Source organism: Mycothermus thermophilus (assembly GCF_041956435.1).
Source record: "Mycothermus thermophilus strain CBS 625.91 unplaced genomic scaffold VTJ04scaffold_2, whole genome shotgun sequence".
Classification (NCBI taxonomy): Eukaryota; Fungi; Ascomycota; class Sordariomycetes; order Sordariales; family Chaetomiaceae; genus Mycothermus; species Mycothermus thermophilus.
In genome coordinates this window covers 5034066-5053491 of record NW_027191428.1, presented here as the reverse complement: position 1 = coordinate 5053491, position 19426 = coordinate 5034066, and the positions used below count along the sequence as shown (strand labels likewise).

At 54.3% G+C, this 19426-nt stretch overlaps 6 protein-coding genes across 6 annotated transcripts; 3 read left to right on the top strand and 3 right to left on the bottom strand.

Moving 5' to 3' along the window:
• Nucleotides 1-2002: 2002 nt before the first annotated feature.
• VTJ04DRAFT_4045 (uncharacterized protein) lies at nucleotides 2003-2676 on the top strand (the record flags this gene model as incomplete). The annotated part of the gene is made up of 2 exons (XM_069362012.1): nucleotides 2003-2288; nucleotides 2363-2676. The coding sequence occupies 2 exons, from the start codon at nucleotides 2003-2005 to the stop codon at nucleotides 2674-2676; spliced, it is 600 nt and encodes a 199-aa protein (XP_069222565.1).
• Nucleotides 2677-3103: 427 nt separating this feature from the next.
• VTJ04DRAFT_4044 (uncharacterized protein) lies at nucleotides 3104-4615 on the bottom strand (the record flags this gene model as incomplete). The annotated part of the gene is made up of 1 exon (XM_069362011.1): nucleotides 3104-4615. The coding sequence occupies one exon, from the start codon at nucleotides 4613-4615 to the stop codon at nucleotides 3104-3106; it is 1512 nt and encodes a 503-aa protein (XP_069222564.1).
• A 1353-nt stretch (nucleotides 4616-5968) lies between these two features.
• Nucleotides 5969-8527, bottom strand: VTJ04DRAFT_4043 (uncharacterized protein; the record flags this gene model as incomplete). Its single annotated transcript, XM_069362010.1, has 5 exons — nucleotides 5969-6023; nucleotides 6085-7103; nucleotides 7155-8100; nucleotides 8159-8265; nucleotides 8489-8527. The coding sequence occupies 5 exons, from the start codon at nucleotides 8525-8527 to the stop codon at nucleotides 5969-5971; spliced, it is 2166 nt and encodes a 721-aa protein (XP_069222563.1).
• Nucleotides 8528-9756: 1229 nt separating this feature from the next.
• VTJ04DRAFT_4042 (uncharacterized protein) lies at nucleotides 9757-14055 on the top strand (the record flags this gene model as incomplete). The annotated part of the gene is made up of 3 exons (XM_069362009.1): nucleotides 9757-10508; nucleotides 10570-11464; nucleotides 11524-14055. The coding sequence occupies 3 exons, from the start codon at nucleotides 9757-9759 to the stop codon at nucleotides 14053-14055; spliced, it is 4179 nt and encodes a 1392-aa protein (XP_069222562.1).
• Nucleotides 14056-16060: 2005 nt separating this feature from the next.
• Nucleotides 16061-16858, top strand: VTJ04DRAFT_4041 (uncharacterized protein; the record flags this gene model as incomplete). The annotated part of the gene is made up of 1 exon (XM_069362008.1): nucleotides 16061-16858. One exon carries the CDS (start codon nucleotides 16061-16063, stop codon nucleotides 16856-16858), a length of 798 nt encoding a protein of 265 aa, XP_069222561.1.
• A 278-nt stretch (nucleotides 16859-17136) lies between these two features.
• On the bottom strand, nucleotides 17137-18929 carry VTJ04DRAFT_4040 (uncharacterized protein; the record flags this gene model as incomplete). The annotated part of the gene is made up of 4 exons (XM_069362007.1): nucleotides 17137-17759; nucleotides 17828-18187; nucleotides 18251-18664; nucleotides 18728-18929. The coding sequence occupies 4 exons, from the start codon at nucleotides 18927-18929 to the stop codon at nucleotides 17137-17139; spliced, it is 1599 nt and encodes a 532-aa protein (XP_069222560.1).
• Between the last annotated feature and the right edge of the window lie 497 nt (nucleotides 18930-19426).

The window sequence follows — 19426 nt, the reverse complement described above, 5'->3', positions numbered from 1 at the left end:
TTCACCCTTTCTGAACCAGGTACCCCTGAACCTATACATATACTATTGTTCAGTCAAATATGACGTCCTGCGAAACTGTCTCACCCTTTTCCACAACGAAGCCCAAACCCTCCACCACGTACTGCCCAATACCTTCCCGATAACCGCTTTCCATAGATAACCCGTCCCTTGTGAAACAGCCGACACCTTCTTCACTTCACCATGACATTCCATCGTCGCCGGCTCCTTTGTGTCTTGCAGAACGCCGAAATCTCCTGCAACACTTGGCGATATTACAGCGGACATCACTTAGGTCCCAGGACAACTCAACAACGCTTCCGCGAAGCTCGGCGAACCAGTTGGCTGAAAGCAAGCCTTTCCAGAAAAATGTGCTTTACGACTTCTTTTCCTCTTCGCCAAGCTTTCTCTCCCTCGACAACTTCGCCGGAGGTCGATTTTGCTGATCTTTGCCCATTTTCGCTGATCTTTGCCGCCCTGACTGCTTTGAATTGGCAAACATCAGCGAGATCAGCAATATCACGGCACACGTGTCACAATGGATTACCCCTTTATCTATTCCGCTGAGCCGTTCACGCCCACCGATGTTGTCCTGACGATCCTGGACACCTGGGCACAGGGCACCGACGCGCATAGACAGAGGCAGAACAGCGTTCTCACGATGCTGACCACCGGATCCCCGGCCGACCTGAGAGGGCACTTGCTCCGCGCTCAGGACACCCTACCCTCCTCTCCCAACCAGATACCACGAGCAACACAATCAAATTTCCACTCGCATATCATTTCATCCGTCCAGTGATGTGTGACGGCAACTCACGGGTCTCAATGTACTGTGCTTGTTTGCGAACTCGAATGCAATTTGGCAATGCTCGTTATGGCTCAGGTTTGCTGAAAATGCGTGCTAATTGCATCCCTGAAAGATCTAGGTCGTTGAAACCAAATCTTGACGTGTGCCGCAACGTTTTATTCTCACCTGCTTGATATGGGAGAAAACTCCTTGAAGCCAACCCTCTGGTGTGTCTCCATATCATTACTGGTATTTGTTGACTCTCAAACCGTGCAGGACATTTAGCACTCGCCAACACAGAATTCCCAGGAATAAGGAGAAGATAGATACGGATCTCTAGTGGCTCATTCGAGTCAGAATGGAGGTTGCCCTTCCGTAGCGGAGACCACCAAGCGTTGGCAGAGGTGCATCAGATTGGGATCAAAAGTGATCCCCAAACCTTGACATTCATCCAGTCTGCTTGGATCGTCCACAGCAGGTTCTGTTTCTAAAGCTTTCTGTCTGTATATTTATTAGGTTTCCTTTTCGTCCTCCAGTTGATGGTTGACAACCAGCTCTGTTTTCTCATGACTCCTGCTCATGTTTCCATACCCGTCTTTGCAAACCGGAACTATCGGCTCAATCAATAAAAGTGACATGCATATTTGTAGTACTTAGGAGTCCAAGCATCGCCCCAATGCGGATGAAGGCAGGGTCTGTCGTCATCGATGGCCAAGGTGCGAGGCTCACCAAAGCATCACTCTGCGCGGCGTACAAGGATCACCCACTCCATGACCACGGCCCCAGGTCCACTCCAACAACATCAGCAACAACCAACTTACGGAGGAGGAGTTGATCCAGTATATCGAGGTAATCAGGAGCAGGCTGTATGGTGTTCAATACAACAAACAAGGCTTGGGCAACTCGGAGATCGCGTTTGTGATTCCTGAGGGCATGTTGGAATCCCATACAAACGTCCCAAATACAAACCTCGTCCGTGCAGTTGACGTGCTGATCGACCTTGCCTCTCTTTGCTCGGAACTAGCCGTGCTAGGTTTTGCACATGAACCTGAACCCAAACCTCAACCTCTGACCGTCCTTTGCATCTGGCTGGTCATCGCTTTCAGTTACTACGGCCTGACCACCCATCCTCCATCAACCTCTTTCATTTTCTTTTCCACCCCCTGTCGCAACTCTCTTGATGCCCACATCCATCGACAAGTCGCGGAAAAAACAACCATGGACGACTACTTCAACTTCTACCGCGAAAAGCCCACGCCAATCGAGGTGATCCTAACCCTCCTGGAAACCTGGGCTGAAGGCTCCGATGAAGTCCGCAACCGCCGCGATGCCGTCGAGGCAATGGTGAGGAGCCGCGTCTCGTCCCGGCGCGAGGCACAGTCCGTCATGTTGCGTGCCGCCGACGAGCTCTTGCATTACATGTTGAAAGCAAAGATGCACCCTAAAGAGGTCGGTCACGAGGCCTTCTTCTTGGTGGTTTGGGCCTACGTCCACGAACGTGTCGGTAAGTCACCTTGACCGACCATCAAAAGCTACGGCACCTTTTTTAATTCTGACACTTCAATTTATTTCGTCTAGCCAAGCCCTTCCCATGGAAAGAAGAGACCGTTGCCGCGATCCTCAAGCATCTGACCGACCCGACCTCCCCTCGCTCAGAAGCTTACCAAGTCTTTTGGGAGTTTATGACTCGTAAGGACTGTGAGCGTACGTCCCCGGAGAATGAACACTTCCTGGACCGTGTCGAGCGCATCAAGAAGCTTGAGCAAATCACCGCCTCTTTCGACAAGACGATGGCTCAATATGACGAAAGGGAGGCCAGCGCGATATGGTTTTACGGTCTGCTTGACGAATATCTGTGTCCGGGATTCGGGTGTGCTTGGTCGATGATGTGATGGTTTGCATCTGGTCGGTCAGTGATCCCATTCTAACTGGCCAGGATGTAAAAGACGGTGCTTGGTCCTTGGTTGTCAGGCGCAGTTGGACATCCGGGACACGTTAGATAGTTCTCGGTGGCTCGGCGTTTAAGGAACCTTTCATGACCCCTCCAACTTTGGAAGCGAAGGACTACTGTAGGTTACCAAAGGAACATAACATGGTCGAGTCCGCATGATCCAACGAGACGATGGTAAACGATGTGTAATGTCTTCCATGTCAAACACACCGCACGGAATTAGCAACAGGCGGTATGGCTTTGGCCACAAGCCCAACCAACTGTGATTTGCCAACCAAATATCAGCGCAATCTCTTAATGCTTAATATCCCCCTTTTGTTTCCATCGTGCCCTCTCAACATTCCTCTGAGGCATCTATGTTCTGCCAGTTAATGTCCTCTGCCAGGACCAAACTCCCATCTCAAAATTGTCCCAGTAGTTTCCGAGGCTGGATTCGCTTCCACATCGTCCTGAGACGTTACTTGTTCTCGCACCGGCGGCGCGTCTTGCTCATCGACCATAACGTGCGAATCATCTGGCAAGTTAGAGGGCTGCCGCTGCCCCTCCTCTAAAGGTACCAAACGGCCTTCATCGACAGGGCCCCGTGACTCGACCACAGGGTTCCAAATCACGGACTCGACGCTGTCCGAATCATCACCATCCTCTCCCGGTTCCACGGACTCCGTGGCCTGTACCTCCTTGTTCCTGTCGACAAGCGCATCATATGCCACCCTCTCCCTCTTTCGGAGCATGGCATACTCAAGCAGCCGCAGACTCTGGTCCCTTGGAGGTAGCATGATGCTGCCGTCGGCGACCCGGCTGTAGACGCTGACCGGGAGGAACATGAGATATGCCGCGTATCGGAGACTGTTTAGAGAGGAAATGACCAGCTCAAGATGTTGCGCATGGACGAGCAAGGTTTGGGTGGACTGTGGTCCGGATGTCTCGGCTTCAGCCTGCTCTGGGTTCTGTCTCGCCATGCCCTTGGCGGTAAGCTCCATCGTACCGAAGAAGGCGTTCCACGGTGACCAAGTGGGCCGAATTGTGCAACCAAACCTGTCGGACTTCCTCCATGTGTAGAGCCTCCTCAGAGCAGGACCGCGTAGATTCACCAGGCTCAGGTGGGGGTTGAGGCGTTTGAGATCACGAAGGTTGCCGACAAACGCATCCGGGGTGGGAATAACAGACTCCCACTTCACGTTGACGGTCTTCCCACTCAGCAAGGTGACCGCATAGTGAATCGTGAGTGTGAGGAGCCCAGGTGATTCTGCAAACATCGGGTGGACAATGAGGCTGCTGAGGGCGTTGCAGAATGTTGCGTCCCAACCTGCTCCCGACGCTGTGCCTGATCGTTCATGGTCTTGGGATGGATCGTATGCCAGATGAGTCCGGCGCCCGATGATGTCTTCAGGGGAACAACCTATGAACACGAGCGCTGAGATGTACAGTTTCTGCACCGCATCAGGATAATCAGCCTCAAGGACTACCTGGCGGTCCTCAGATGTTAGCCAGGCTTCTTCAGCTTGCTGCCGGTCTTCGAACGTCCACGTTTCGCTCAGCGGGATTCTTTGCATCATGCGTTCGATCTTCGACAGGTCAGAAAGGTCCGGAAATTCCTGGAGAAACCAGTTTTTCTGGACCTTGAGCCGGTGGCGAAGTCGGTTGGCATATCTCCTCAGCGCAGAAACCATGTGGTGGGCATGGTCGCTCGGGACAGGCAGAACCGGTCTGAATCCCGTGTCTGACCCTGTGTCCTGATCGGTGTTCCTGCGGCCCTGGGCCTGCGCAAGCGGTCTTGCACTGGGTTCAGGCACTTCTGGAATTGAAGGCAGCTCGGATACGGGCTTGTCTTGATGCCGGTGCCATGGTGCTTGCTGGGCCTTGGGGTGTGGCTCCGACATCCTGGGCACGAATACCTTTCCAAGCACGTTGTTAGGGACGGGTGTCCAAGTCTTCCTAAGTCCTTGTTCAGTTTTCTTGCGTTTCGCTCGAGATAATGAGAAGGCCAGATTATGGCACGGAACATATAACTTCCACGGGATTACCGGGAAAAATAGGAACGGGAAGAGGATGAACAGACCGTATTTAAACTAGAACCTGGATAGCAGTGAAAGGGAATGACCGGGAATGAGGTTGTTGTCATCGACATTACGAAGGCCAACATAATAACCACATCATCACAGCTCAGACATAGTGGCAGACAACATCACCTCCATGCACCTGGCATCTCCTGACAACTAAGTTCAAGGCAAACATCATTCCTGTTTCTTTGGACCTGGGTCAGGTTCCGACGTGTCAGCCAACAGCATTGATCTGTTCCGCCACTTTTTTTCTACACCCATAAACACAGGATAGCCATGTGCCTGAACTGACCCAGTACGATCTTTGATGACTTGCCAGCCACGCTCCCACTTATCAGCCGTGAACAACCTCAACCACGGCGTCCCGAGTCCTCTCCCCTGATCCAAAATTATAAGTCCGAGGTCATAAAATGTCTTTCTGCCATCAATATTTGGCTGAAATTCTCCTCAACTACAAGATGACAACATAATACACAGCCCAACTCCACATGCCCCTGTTGTATTCGGGGAAGTCGGTGTTGAAGCCCCGAGTGGATCTCCAGGGGCTACGGACCCGAAGCTCAGACCCACTTGCCATATCAGGTGGTTCTTACCCCTTGACGCCCAATCATCGAGCATTCTGGTCTTGGCGCCCGGCGCCATCTCCGACGCCGTCTCCAGACCTGTCGGACTGGGGTTGGCATCCCTGCACAAGTGAAGGGGCGTCAGCTCTCTCTATGTCTCCGCCGGTGAATCAACGATGACCAAGAAAAACACCACCTAGTCAAGATAGTTTCATCTTCAAGTATTTAAGCAAATCAAGGTAGGTGTAACGAGACGGTTGAAGGTATTTCTGATCTGTGTCCCACACAAGAAAACTTCATGCTAGACTGTAAATCTCATCGCAGTTCTTCAATGGAGACTATCCCGTTTATTTTGACGCGGGTCTATGCCGCCACCCATCTAAGGTACGTACCGTGGGGCCACCAGTTTTTCTGTCTGCGATCCAAAACAGAATTTCCCAAACGCCAACGCCATAACATCGTTGTACAATGTATCATCCATCATCTGACTCATCACGTTTCCTGAACCTGCAGCAAAAAACAAACAACAAGCCGCCAACGCCGTCGCTACCGCCATCATACAATATTACACATCAGAAAAAGAAAAGTTACACGGCAAACGCAACGCAGTCTAACCCAACATGCCAGACTTGATTCCGAGAGTGCGTGGAGAAATGCCAAACGCACTAAACATCAAGCCACGTCAGTCAATGTGAACAGACCAACCTGCGGAGGCAGAAGACTTACATTCCCATGCTTTGCTCCTGCCTCGCCTTGAGCACAGCCGCATTTCCCAAGCGGGCTACCTCTGCAACAAAATCGTCAATCATCTTCATGTGCGTCATTTCGTCCCGGGCAAGGCGCCGCATGCGCATCTGCTGGATGAGCCGGGGCGCAGAGTTGAGCAGCTCAAGATCCACGCTGGCGTTGGGATCCAGCGGGTTGTTGAGCAAGTTGCAGAAGATGATCCAGAGGGCTGAAATGGGATAGAAGACGGCCATCCAAAACGCCTCGCCGATCAGGTCATGGACGATGGCCTGAGCATAGATCAACGTAGACCGGCTTGCCTCAACGGCCAAAGCCAGGCTTGAGTTGACGCCCTCAACCTCGTACGCCGACGCCGACGAAGACCGGCATCGGCCCGTGGCGGCATGGATGGTAGCAACAAGATGGTGGTACTCGAAGCAGATCATGTTGCGCTCCATCTGACGGGGCTCCGATAGAACAGGCGGCGGCTGCTGGTCCCTCATTGCCAAGGAAGGACGCCAGCCTGGAGGGACAGACATGCGCCAGGCTTCCAGTTCGTCATCCAGTTGGCGGATGTCTCGGATGAGTTCGGCATCCGACTTCCTCATGGCACGAGCTGAGTAAAGCATGGTGTAAGTGCGCGACTTGATCATGTCGAGGCGGATGTCGCCCGGCAAAATGGGTACCGCAGTATCGTCCATGAGGAGGGGCTCGAATTCTGGGATGTCGTCGACATATTTGAAGTCGAGGTACGCATGGGGCAGCGTCATGTCGCAGTCATCGTCGTTGATGGATGGCGGATGGCCTGTGCGCAGTGACAGTTCCTTATCGTTGTAGTAGATCATCCAAAACAGTTTCCGCAGGTGGTTCTTGAGACGCCAAGTGGAGTCCGGCACTTCGTGGGGGCCAAGAGTTGGGACCACAGTGGTATTGGCACCCAGAGTGAACATCATGCGGCAGGCTACCGAGTGGTAGACGGACGCTTTCTGCAGCTGTCCCAGAATAAGGTGATAGAGAGCCTGAATCATGTGGTTAGCAAGGCATTACGTTGATTGAAGTGTGTCACATACCAGCATGAAGCAGGTTTGTAGGGCGTCCAGGCTCGTCTCGTGAAGAACTTGAGGAAGAAGATATTGCGCTTGGACGGCGCAATCCTCCGAGTCCATGTCTGGCATGGACTTTGGGTACATGTGATGCAGCGCAAGCGTGGCCATGAAGGCAAATATACAAGCGCGGGCGGAAACAGTGTCGATGGAGCAACGACCAGGGCGCTTGTCGTAAGCAGCATCAATTGTTTTGCGGAACAGGACGGCATCTACCGCCGGCCAAATGCGCTTGTAAGGATTTGCCGCGTACAGTTCGAGGCATTCCTCAACGACATGGCGCTCGGGAAGATCCATAGCAGTACCGAGATGCGACATGCTTGCGCACAAGAAGGCTGGATGGACGCCATGTCGCGAACGGCTTGACGAGGGTGCGGCGCAAAAGCTCTGCAGGGGAGCAGCTTCTCCAGTTCGGGCAGCAATCCACCGCTGGCCCTCGGCCGAGAGCAACGGGATACCGCTCTGGAGGCTAATTTCGCCCAGATGCCGGCCCGCGAAGTGGAGGCGACCAAAGATGGGGCCCTGAATCGGTGGGGCGGGAGACTCGGCACGCAGCGGGGAGTCGAGGAAATGATCAGACAATAGGCCTGGAGATGTGACTAAACTGCTCGATTCCGGAGTGCCATAGCTTGTCGCTGATGTTGATGTAGCTGTATCACCCGAGGATGATGGTGTGAATGGAGCAGTCCAGTTCAACATTGGAGAGGTTGATGGCAGGGAGTCGAGAGCCAGCACGGGGCTGAGCGACTGAGATTCCTGGCAAGAGAGTTGAACTTCTGGGGCAGAGGATGATTGTACTGGAGGTTGTGCTACTTGGATCTGTTCTTGAGGTTGGGTTTGCACTTGGGCTTGAGCTTGTGCTTGAGCTTGCGCCTTGGCTTGGGCTTCCCGTTCTGCTAGTGCCAACAGAGTCCTATGGCATGGTCAGTACTGCAGGCAGAGGCCGGCACAGAAATGAGGAGAATACGCACTTCTTAGCCTTGCCTCGTCGGCGGGTCGAGATAGGACGGTTGAATGTGCAAGGGAGATCATGATGGCGACACCAGTCGCACCGAGGTGTGGCGGCATCGCATTGAATCTGCGCCAGTTAGAACGGGAAGACGGAAGAAGGAATGGCGCAGATGACGTAGGGGACGGCAGGGACACGTAAGGTGATGATGCCAACAAGAACCAACAGATACTCATGTCGGCATGTCGGCATGGATAGCCAACGACCAAGTGAATAACAGCGTCATCAACCATATATGCCAGCCCCAAGGTCATAGGTGCATTCAGGAGGGCTGCATAACTCAGACACTCACCTTGCGCTGATAGCAAGAATCACAGGCGCGTTTCCTCATCTTGTGCTGAGTTGTGTCTGGTGCACAACTGTCCATAGCCCTATTCGACTGACAGCCGGCTACGCTGCCCGATGTTGTTGGGCAACGATATCGGTTGGCTCTAGTGCGTGAAGATGGAGGGAAAACCAAGGAAGACGCAATTGGCCTCCGTAGACCCCAAATCTGGCGTGGGAGCTAATGTAAAGACGAACGGGGCAGCCGCCAACAAAGGAAGGTATAGTAGGGTCAGGTTGTTATGCTGGGCTGAAATTGAGTTTGATCGACGGCGCGTGGCCCGCTTGTCATGACAGAGGGGCGGCGTGTCACGGCACTCGTGGAGTCTTAACTGCCTGCGTTGGAGAGGGGCTTCCAGAAGAGCGAAGTCTTAGTCAGCGGAGATAAACACCCTGGTTGCGGGACAGGGGGGCTGAGCTGGCTTGACCGGGGGTTGACAGACGGGTCCAACGGCCACCCCACCGCGTAAGATCGGACCAATCACGCCCGGAAATAGGCGCCGAGACAGGGTTATGTAATCGGAGGGAATCTGTCAAACCTCGCTGCCGAAGACCCACCGCGGCCCGTCTTACGCCAACGCTCACTCAAACTCACTTACACACGCCACCGGAGCGTCGGAAAGCTGATAGTACACAGTCGCAGCCCTAAATATCACGATTTTTGGTCATTCCCCAGAGTCGCCTCTCTCGACCTTTTCTCGACATGAAAACCCCGATCCCCCTCCTCGAGTCGTGGCCAAGCGTCTCCTCCTTTCATATCGGTGATTACTCTCGGCACAGTCATTATTTACACCGATTGTCTGACCGAAGTGCACGGGAAGCACAACGCTCAGGATAAACATAAAGCCTCCGCCAAGACAACAACACAATTCGGGATAACTCTGCGGAAGACAGTTCATCCCAGCCTTCGGTGAGGTCAGCATTCCTTCAGCCAAGCCCGATCCCGTCAGCCTCCGTCTCTCGGCAAAAGCCAATCCTAACATCGTACCAAAACATCAGATCAAGGGATCCTACCATCGGAGATCGGGACCGAGGCCCCCGCAGCCGAGCCACCGGCTTCCGTCCACTTACACGGCCGCCGACCGACCAAAGGCCGCATCACGACATATCTGCTCATCTATCTCATACCTCACAGCCACTCGGACGTCCCAGTCACCCAGGGTCTGTCGTTGGGCGCATCCTCGGATTCTTCCACCGGTGCTTTGAGCTTGCAGCTACGGGGCTTTTGCTTCCGAGATGGCAGAAGACACTGCCAGCCTAGCAGGCTCTGAGCACGAGCGTCCGGGCCCTTGGGTCATTCCCAAGGAGGCCCGGGCTGCTCAGGCTGGTCCTGGCGAGACACGTCCGCGGCGATTGGGTGTCACTTGGACAGACCTGACTGTCAAGGCAATTGCGGCTGATGCAGCCATTCACGACAACTTCGCATCGCAGTACAATCTTGCCCAAAAAGTGCGCGACAAACGAGCGAAGCCCCCGCTGAAAACCATCCTCGACCACAGCCATGGCTGCGTCAAGCCGGGCGAGATGCTGCTGGTTCTTGGTCGGCCAGGCTCGGGCTGCACAACGCTTCTCAATGTGCTCTCCAACCGCCGCAGGGGGTACGCGAGCGTTGAGGGCAGTGTGCACTACGGTGCCCTTCCGGCGGAAAATGCCGACCAATACCGCGGCCAGATTGTCATGAACACCGAAGAAGAGCTCTTCTTCCCGTCGCTCACCGTGGGACAGACCATGGACTTTGCGACGCGGCTGAAGGTGCCTCTGAGCGCTGGGTCTGACAAGGTGTCACGAGAGCGAATCAGGCAGGAGACTCGAGATTTTCTCCTCCGCTCCATGGGAATCAGCCACACCCATTCGACAAAGATCGGAAACGAGTTCATCCGCGGTGTGTCGGGCGGCGAGCGCAAACGTGTTTCGATCGTCGAAACACTGGCTACACGAGGATCAGTGTACTGTTGGGACAACAGCACGCGAGGCTTGGATGCGAGCAAGTACGTTTCCGCGTATCCTGTATGGCTTAGGCGATGGTTTTGATGCTAACACTCCTTTCAGTGCCCTCGAATGGGCCCGCGCCGTCCGAGCCATGACTGACGTCCTCGGTCTCGCTTCGATTGCCACCTTGTACCAGGCCGGCAACAACATTTACCAACTCTTCGACAAAGTGCTCATCCTTGATGGGGGAAAGCAAATTTTCTATGGGCCCATGAAAGAGGCCCGCCCATTCATGGAGTCACTAGGCTTCCTTTGCCAGGAGGGTGCAAACGTGGCGGACTTCCTGACAGGCGTCACGGTGCCGACCGAACGGCGCATTCGCCCTGGCTACGAGGCCACGTTCCCGCGGAACGCTGAAGAGGTGAAAGCCGCGTATGAGTCCTCTCCGATTTATCCAAGGATGATCGAGGAGTACGGGTACCCGACCACGGAAGACGCTTGGCAAAACACACAGCTTTTCCGTCAGGCGGTTTCCGATGAAAAGCACAACCTACCTCCCGGAAGCCCCTGGACCGTCAGCTTCCCCGAGCAGGTGCGCGCTTGCGTCCGTCGACAGTATCAGATCATCTGGGGAGACAAGATTTCCTTCATTGTGAAGCAGGTCTTCACCATGATGCAGGCTCTGGTCATGGGCTCGCTCTTCTACAACGCGCCAGACCACTCGGGCGGTCTGTTTGTCAAGAGCGGTGCTCTGTTCTTCTCTCTCATCTACAACGCCCTTCTCGCCATGACCGAAGTTGCCGACTCCTTCCGCGGCCGGCCGATTCTCGTCAAGCACAAGTACTTCGCCTTCTTCCACCCGGCCGCGTTCTGCTTCGCTCAGATCGCCGCGGACATTCCGTTGGTTCTTCTGCAGATCTCTGTGTTTGGAGTCATCATGTACTTCCTGGTTGGGTTCACTGCGACCGCGGCGCACTTCTTTACGTATTGGGTCGTTCTGATTGCGGCCACAATGGTAAGACTGCAACAACCCCTGAGGTTCTTCAAGTGGACGCTTTGGCTGACACTTCCCAGTGTATGACGGCTTTGTTCCGTGCCATCGGTGCTGCTTTCCAGAAGTTCGACGGTGCCGCCAAGATGGCCGGTTTGTTCATCATCACTGCCATGATGTACACAGGGTACATGATCCAAAAGCCCCAGATGCACCCTTGGTTCGTCTGGCTCTACTGGATCAACCCTCTGGCCTACGCCTTCGATGCGTTGTTGTCGAATGAGTTCCACGGGCAGCAGATCCCTTGTGCGGGTCCCAACCTGGTCCCCAGCGGCCCTGGATACTTTGATCCCGCCTACCAGTCATGTGCTGGCGTTGTCGGTTCGACTCAAGGCAAGACCTGGTTCGAGGGCGACGACTACCTCAAGGCTCTCACTTACGGCCATGACCACATCTGGCGCAACTTGGGAATCCTCGTCGCCTGGTGGGTCCTCTATGTCACTATCACCGTGGTCGCGACATCACGCTGGCAGAGTGCCTCGGAGGGTGGTGCCACTTTGCTCATTCCCCGAGAACGCGCCAAGCGCGCCCTGCCGGCTGCCAGTGACGTGGAGTCTGCCGGTGCCGTTCAGGAGAAGCCTGGTGTCGTCGGCCCTGTTGATGCCTCTCCCGTCGAGAACGATCAAACGCTCATCAAGAACACATCGCTCTTCACTTGGCAGAACCTGTCGTACTCGGTCAAGACCCCAGAGGGCGAGAGGCTGTTGCTTGACAACGTCCAGGGTTGGGTCAAACCTGGCATGCTCGGTGCTCTCATGGGTTCATCGGGTGCTGGAAAGACAACCCTTCTCGATGTGTTGGCTCAGCGTAAGACCGAAGGAACAATCCGCGGTTCGATCTTGGTCGATGGTCGCCCTCTGCCCGTGTCCTTCCAACGCTCAGCCGGCTATTGCGAGCAACTCGATGTTCATGAGCCATATGCGACTGTTCGGGAAGCTCTTGAGTTCTCTGCTCTGTTGCGTCAGCGTCGCGACATTCCTCGCGAAGAGAAGCTCAAATATGTCGACACCATTATCGACCTCCTCGAGTTGCATGACCTCGCCGACACTCTCATTGGCACTCCTGGGAACGGCCTGACGGTTGAGCAACGCAAGCGGGTCACGATCGGCGTCGAACTCGTTGCCAAGCCGAGCATTCTGATCTTCCTTGATGAGCCGACCTCGGGCCTCGATGGCCAGGCTGCGTACAATACCGTCCGCTTCCTTCGCAAGCTTGCAGATGTTGGCCAAGCCGTGCTAGTCACCATCCATCAGCCCTCGGCCCAGGTTTTCTCCTTCTTTGATACGCTCCTTCTCCTGACCAACGGCGGCAAGACGGTGTACTTTGGCGACATTGGCAAAGACGGTTGTGTCGTCAAGCAGTACTTTGAGCGATATGGTGCGCCCTGCCCTGAGGGTGCCAACCTGGCTGAGCACATGATCGATGTTGTGTCTGGACCCTTGTCTCAGGGCAAAGACTGGAGCGAGGTTTGGCTTCAGTCGCCTGAGTACGGTGCAGTAACGCAAGAGCTTGAACAGATGGTTCGGGATGCTGCGGCTCAACCACCACGAACTATCGATGACGGCAATGAGTATGCTACCACTCTTTGGACACAACTCAAACTCGTCACGGCCCGCACCAGCCGGTCCCTCTACCGCAACACCGACCATGTCAATAACAAGGTTGCCTTGCACATTGTCAGCTCGCTTTTCAACGGCTTCTCTTTCTTCCAGATCGGCGACTCGGTTACGGACCTTCAGATGCGTCTCTTCACCATCTTCAACTTCATCTTTGTCGCCCCAGGCATCATCAACCACATGCAGCCACTCTTCATCCAGCGCCGCAACATCTTCGAAACGCGCGAGAAGAAGGCGAAGATGTATTCATGGGTGGCCTTCACAACGGCACTCATCATTGCCGAGTTCCCATATCTCGTTCTGTGCGCTGCGCTCTACTTCTGTGGGTGGTACTTCACCGTCGGCTTCTCCCCAGAGGCCAGCCGGGCCGGCTCGACCTTCTTCGTCATGCTGATGTTCGAGTTCCTTTACACGGGCATCGGCCAGTTCGAAGCCGCCTACGCACCCAGCGAGCTGTTCGCCGCACTGGTGAACCCGGTGGTCATCGGTATCCTCGTCGCCTTCTGCGGTGTCCTGGTCCCCTACGCCCAGATCCACCCCTTCTGGCGCTACTGGCTCTACTGGATCAACCCCCTCAACTACCTCATCGGCGCCATGATGGTCTTCGACGTCTGGGGAACCAAGGTGACCTGCACTGCGCAAGAGCTGGCCGTGTTTGACCCCGTCAACGGCACCACCTGCGCCGAGTACCTCCAGCCGTACTTGCAGAGCCCGATGGGCAGCGGTGCGCGCCTGCTGAATCCGGGTGCCACGGAGGCTTGCAAGGTGTGCCCTTACCGCGACGGGAGTGTCTACCTCAAGGGTTTGAACCTCTTGGAGTACTCGTATGGCTGGCGCAATGCGGGGATTGTTGTCATATTTGTGTTCAGTTCTTACGCGCTAGTGTACTTGTTCATGCGGTTGCGGACGAAGAGTTCGAAGACGGCTGAGAAGGCTTGAGCTGGGTATTGGTGATGAGGAAAAGATGATAAAACTCTCCAATTTTCCTTCATCTTCTGTTTGGTTTGGATTTTCTTTCCGTTCAGAGTTTTGTTGATGATCTCCTCTCTCAGTTATTGGCTGGTTTTGTCCCCGCGGCACGGGGTGAATGAGGACAAGCCAGGTAGATAGAGCACACGGAGTTTTGGGAGGATCATATGGGGTTTGGGACTAGGATACACTGCGAAAGACGTATATTCTCGAGTTAAATTCGATAGAAGCCAAGGTAGTGGAACAAGAATAATAATATGACAATCATACCTTCTGTTCATCTTCGGTGTTTGTTTCTGTGTGCTCAAACCTGGTGGTGTGCCTCACATTCCGTCCATCTCCGAACAACAGCTGTTAATAATACTGATTACGTTTGCTCGCGCCGCGGTGCCTTGACAACGCCGAGTGTTGCACGACATAATATTGACCTCGTACCTGTCAGCACTCAGTCCAGATGGTTCGATCAAGTCACTTCCCTCTGCACCTTGGCTTGCTAATTTGATGATCCTGTTAGTTATTCCCTCGCGCCTGCGTAGCATCTTGCTCAGCCTCCGCGAGAAATGACGGATTGTGCTCGGCCGGAGCGTTATCTGTCCGTCTTGGGGCCCGCACCTCTACATCCTCCACTTGTTACCTATTCGTCATCACCCGACCGGAAACCCAAGTTGTGAGTTGGCGGAGTTGCTCAGAATGTATGTTTTCCTCAGCCTCGGGGACCTTTGTGGCCAGTACCTCAGTAGGTAGGCACCAAACCTGTAAGATCACGAAGATCACCAATAATCCAATAATCGGGGTATTACCCTACCGAGCCCAGAGTGAATCCTCCGTCCCCACTCCGTCTCCTCTCCGTCTCATCTCTTACGACCTCCCGTTTCCACTATGACCCCGAGGTTGTGGAAGCGGGGGGTCAAAAGTAACCTGGGAAGGATGGGGGGATGACTCTATTTCAGGACGCGGCGGGCGGCCGGTCGGGGTGAAGAAAAGCTCTGCAAGATGTCTGATTATCATGACATGTGTCAGGTCGCACATAGCTAAGCCTTTCCCACTCCCTCCCTCTCGGGCATTATACGAAAAAGAAACTCCTTGGTGTGCGTAATTGTGCCTGAGCTTTTGTTGTTGGGTGGACAAGACGCTCTTATTACCGAGCTTCTCTGGGATTTTGTCTCATGCAGGACCAACCTAGACAGAACATTCTTGACTTCAGGTCCTCCATTTTGAATGACATTCATAGTAGAGTAATCACATGCAGTATATATCACAGGGTAAGAGGTCACTTTGGTGTCCAAGTCACATACTTAGACTTCAATTCTAGTTGAGCACTTTGGGATCATGTCACCGCATGATAGTGGTGGCTTGGGAAAGCCACTTGATCACCGAACCTCATCTATACTATTAATACGGGGCTACGGGCCGCCAACGTGCCGCGTTGGAAACAGATCCGCGCGTCTATGTTGAGCGCACGCAAATCATAGAAGTTGAAATATTCACCTCTGTTATGCTTCTCGCATATGGCGATGGCTCAACAAGCTAAAGGCTCATGCTGCAGAGGTATTGGTGAACACTTCAGAGCCGTGACGCTCAGGGGTTGTTTCAGCCCTGAGGCTTTGACAGTAGGATCAGAGTTGCCTACCGTCATCGGCCAGGTCTGCAGATGTCTATGTCCAACCAGACACGATGTGGCGCTGAGCTGGAAGTGAGGCTCTCGTTCTACAGCGGCACAGGCGCAAGGCTCGCCACAACGTCGACTGCTTGACTGTGAAAGCGTTCTTTGGCAGGGGCTAGGTCGAGCTTCATCATCTCGAAGGTTGTGAGGATCTAACTGGGTAAATATGAACTTTTAAACGATATAAGTAAGCCATGTCTTTCTCTGGTCGGCGGCCGTTGACGAACATGTAGTCACCTCCTAAGCTCTGGTAATTCCAATAGTAGTGCTTCGACTGTCACCATCCTCCACACCTTCATATTAGCAGTTATGATGAAGTCCTTGCTCCTCGCACTTCTCTCTGTCTCCCTAGCCTTGGCCAAGCCGGCGGTCATCCTCCCAAGAGCACCCAACCCACCCAAGGCTCTACCCCAAAAGGCGACAGCTAACGACTTGCGCTGGCAGCCAGTGCTTGACTTTGACAAGGACGGCTGCTACAACGTGCCGGCCATCGATGCTGAGGGAAACATCGCCAAAGGTCTCCCTCACAATTACACCGGTCTCTCCAGCGACTGCCGCGACGCCTCCGATCTCGATAACAACAACGTCTACTCCCGCCAGCGGTGCAACAACGGTTGGTGCGCATACCTGTACGATTACTACTTCGAAAAGGACGTGGCTGTAGCCCACGTACAAAACATCGGTCACAGGCATGACTGGGAACACGTGGTTGTCTGGGTGCGCAACAACAAAGCCGAGTACGTCGCGGCGTCACGGCACAACGGGTACACGATCAATAAGGCGAGCGACGTCCGTTGGCTGGGCACCCACCCAAAGATCATCTACCATAAAGACGGCGGGCTCACGCACGCCTTTCGATTCGCGAAGGCCGCCGACGAGAAAATTGAAGACCACAAGGGTGTATGGTTCCGAGGGGCTCTCGTTTCGTACAACGGGTTCCCGTCCACGGCAATCCGAGACAAACTATGTGCTTACGACTTCGATGAAGTGACGATTGCGTTCAAGGATGCCGAATTTGCGGGCAACCTGAGGAAAGCCAAGCCCAAAGAGATCAAGAACTTTAATGTGGGCTGGGATGATCCGGCTACTGGTTCCCCGGGGTTTCCCTAGTCTGAATACCTAATCGCGTTATGAAAGAGGTCAGATGTTTTGGATAGAGAATATTTGGTAATGGTTGTACTAGTATACGTGTGGGATGGTGTTGTTGCTCTCTTCGGTAATTATCCTTTGTTTGGGCTTGCTGTTAGAATGGCTAAGAATTATTCTCTCTTCCACATTATGCCCCCGCCTGAACCTCAACTTCTTAAGTCATCAATATGTTGTCCAAACCAATGCATGTCCATTCTTAAGAAGAAACACCACTGACGGCTTCTCCTCCCCGTGTCTACCTACTTCCCCCTCGGCCTCAGCTTGCAAATGACCCCCTTAGACCTGGCAAACCACCTCAACTGAATCCACCAGTCCTTCTCCGGGTTCTCCAACTCAATATCAAACGTCGCAAACACGCTCGCCACCGCTTTATATATCTCCATCAACCCCAGATGCCTGCCCAAGCAAATCCTCGACCCCCCTCCAAACACCAGCATCGCCTCCGACCACTTGCGCATCCTCTCCTTGTACTCCTCATCCCCTTCCCCTTCCCTCTGAAGCCACCGCTCCGGCTTAAACTCATCCGCATCCTCGCCATACACCCCCTTATTCCTTTGCACCACCCAAGCATTGATCCCTACGATCTGGCCGCCCGGAACCACGCTACCGTCGGGGAGGGGGAGGCCAGTGGCGGGCACGACCCGTTCCAAGGCAAAGCAGATCGGGGGGTGGTAGCGCAGGGTTTCGCGGACGACGGCGTCGAGATAGGGCAGTGCGCGCGCCTGGGAGTACGGTGCCACTTGGAAGGGTTGGAAGGCCGCTCGGACTTCGTCGCGTAGACGGGCGTGCATGGCTGGGTTCTTGAGGATGTAGTAGAAGAGGCCGTGCAGGATGGTGGCGACGGTGTCGGCGCCGGCGATGACTAATAGGTGCTGTTAGTTTCTTCTGGCAGTCTTCAATCGTCGGAAAGGGGTTGTGTCTGCAACATACGGTTCAGCAGCATATAACCCACGACAGCACCGTCATCAACGAGGTCTGGGTGCGTCTTCTTGGACTCCATGAAATACTGCATAAAGTCCGGCCGTTCCGGGTTGTAGTTCTTATCCTGTCCCATCGCACGAGCGGCCATCTTCTCCCCGGCGAAACGCACGATGGTCGGGACGCCAGCCGGACCCAGGTGGACGATGGGGTTCTTGTCCAACAACCAGTCCACCCACGGCATCTGTGAGGCGTGTGCAAAGTAGGTTTCCAGGCCGACGTTGTTCGCGAGCACGTTATCTATGTCACCGCCTTTTTCCATGAAGCCGTACTTGCTGCTCATGGTGGCCATTCCCATAAAGTCCCAGGCGACTTGACACATTGTTAGTCGTTGATATTCGCCATGTGCGACCTCTCATATAACCGGGAACTCACAGTACGAAAGCCAGTCCACAATATCAACCGACTTCTCCGTGTCCACGAATCGACGCTGCAGCGTGTTCAAGAATTCTGTGACGGCCAAGTCGATCTGGGGCTCCAGCGCCTGGACGGCAGACACAGAAAAGTGGCGCACCACGGGGCGCCTGGCTTTCATGTGCAGACCCGGGTCGGGCTGGGAGAACATGTTGTGCAAGATCTGGCCGTTGACCATCGGGGTGTTGATCTGGTACATGTTCGACTTGGCCCATCCGTCCGTACCGTAGATGACGCGACACAGCTCGGGGATGTCGATGTCGAGCATGTTGGGCCCGAGGCGGACGACGGGGCCATATTTCTCGTGGAGCTTCTGTACGGTTCGCGCGAAATCACCTTTGTAAACCTTCCAGACGCGGTACAGATTGGTATACCCTGGCAGTCAGTTAGTAAGGGGCTTGTTTGTTAGGCATGTTCGGGTGGGCTATTATTGCGTACGCGCAAGGAATGGGCCAGGGAAGCGTTTCAACGGCGAGGTGTGGTATGTGACGAGCAGCCACAAGAAGAGAGCAATAGTTGGCGCGAGAACATAAGCTGTCAACTTCTGATCCAAAAAAGCTGTAAGCGACGCGCTGAAATCCCGCGTGGCCCATGAGCCGGATGGGCCGCCATGATGGGCGGCTGGAGACGGCGACGTCATGGTGTCTCCGGCCCTGCCCCGTCCCGAAATAGAGGTGGGACTGGACGATGTAGAACGTGATCACTCAAGCTTGGGATACTGAAGGCAATCGGCAGGTGTCCAGAAGCGGAGAGCTGTCGTAAATAATGGCGAGTTATATGTGAAGACCAGCACGAAAACCTATGCCAGATGCCTGGAACATAGGACATATCTTGTTGGTCAAACAGGGTCCGCTCGCTCGGCTTTAAACTCAGAGATAAGCTCTGACTAACCCTTAGTTGGTGTCACCTCGTGGCCATCGCCACACAAGGCTTCGACCCAGTTGACGTTGGTTTCCCAAAGTCCCCGCAGCTTGGCATCGAGCGTCTTGACAACTTCAAGAGACCATTGTAGTCCGGAACCCCTCCGATACGTCCCTGGACTGTGGGAAACAGCGTGATGGGGACGTGGTTAGTGCTGAATGGAGCTAGTGGGCTGCACTCGTCATGCCTTGGAATGCCGCGTGCGGGGGTCCTGTT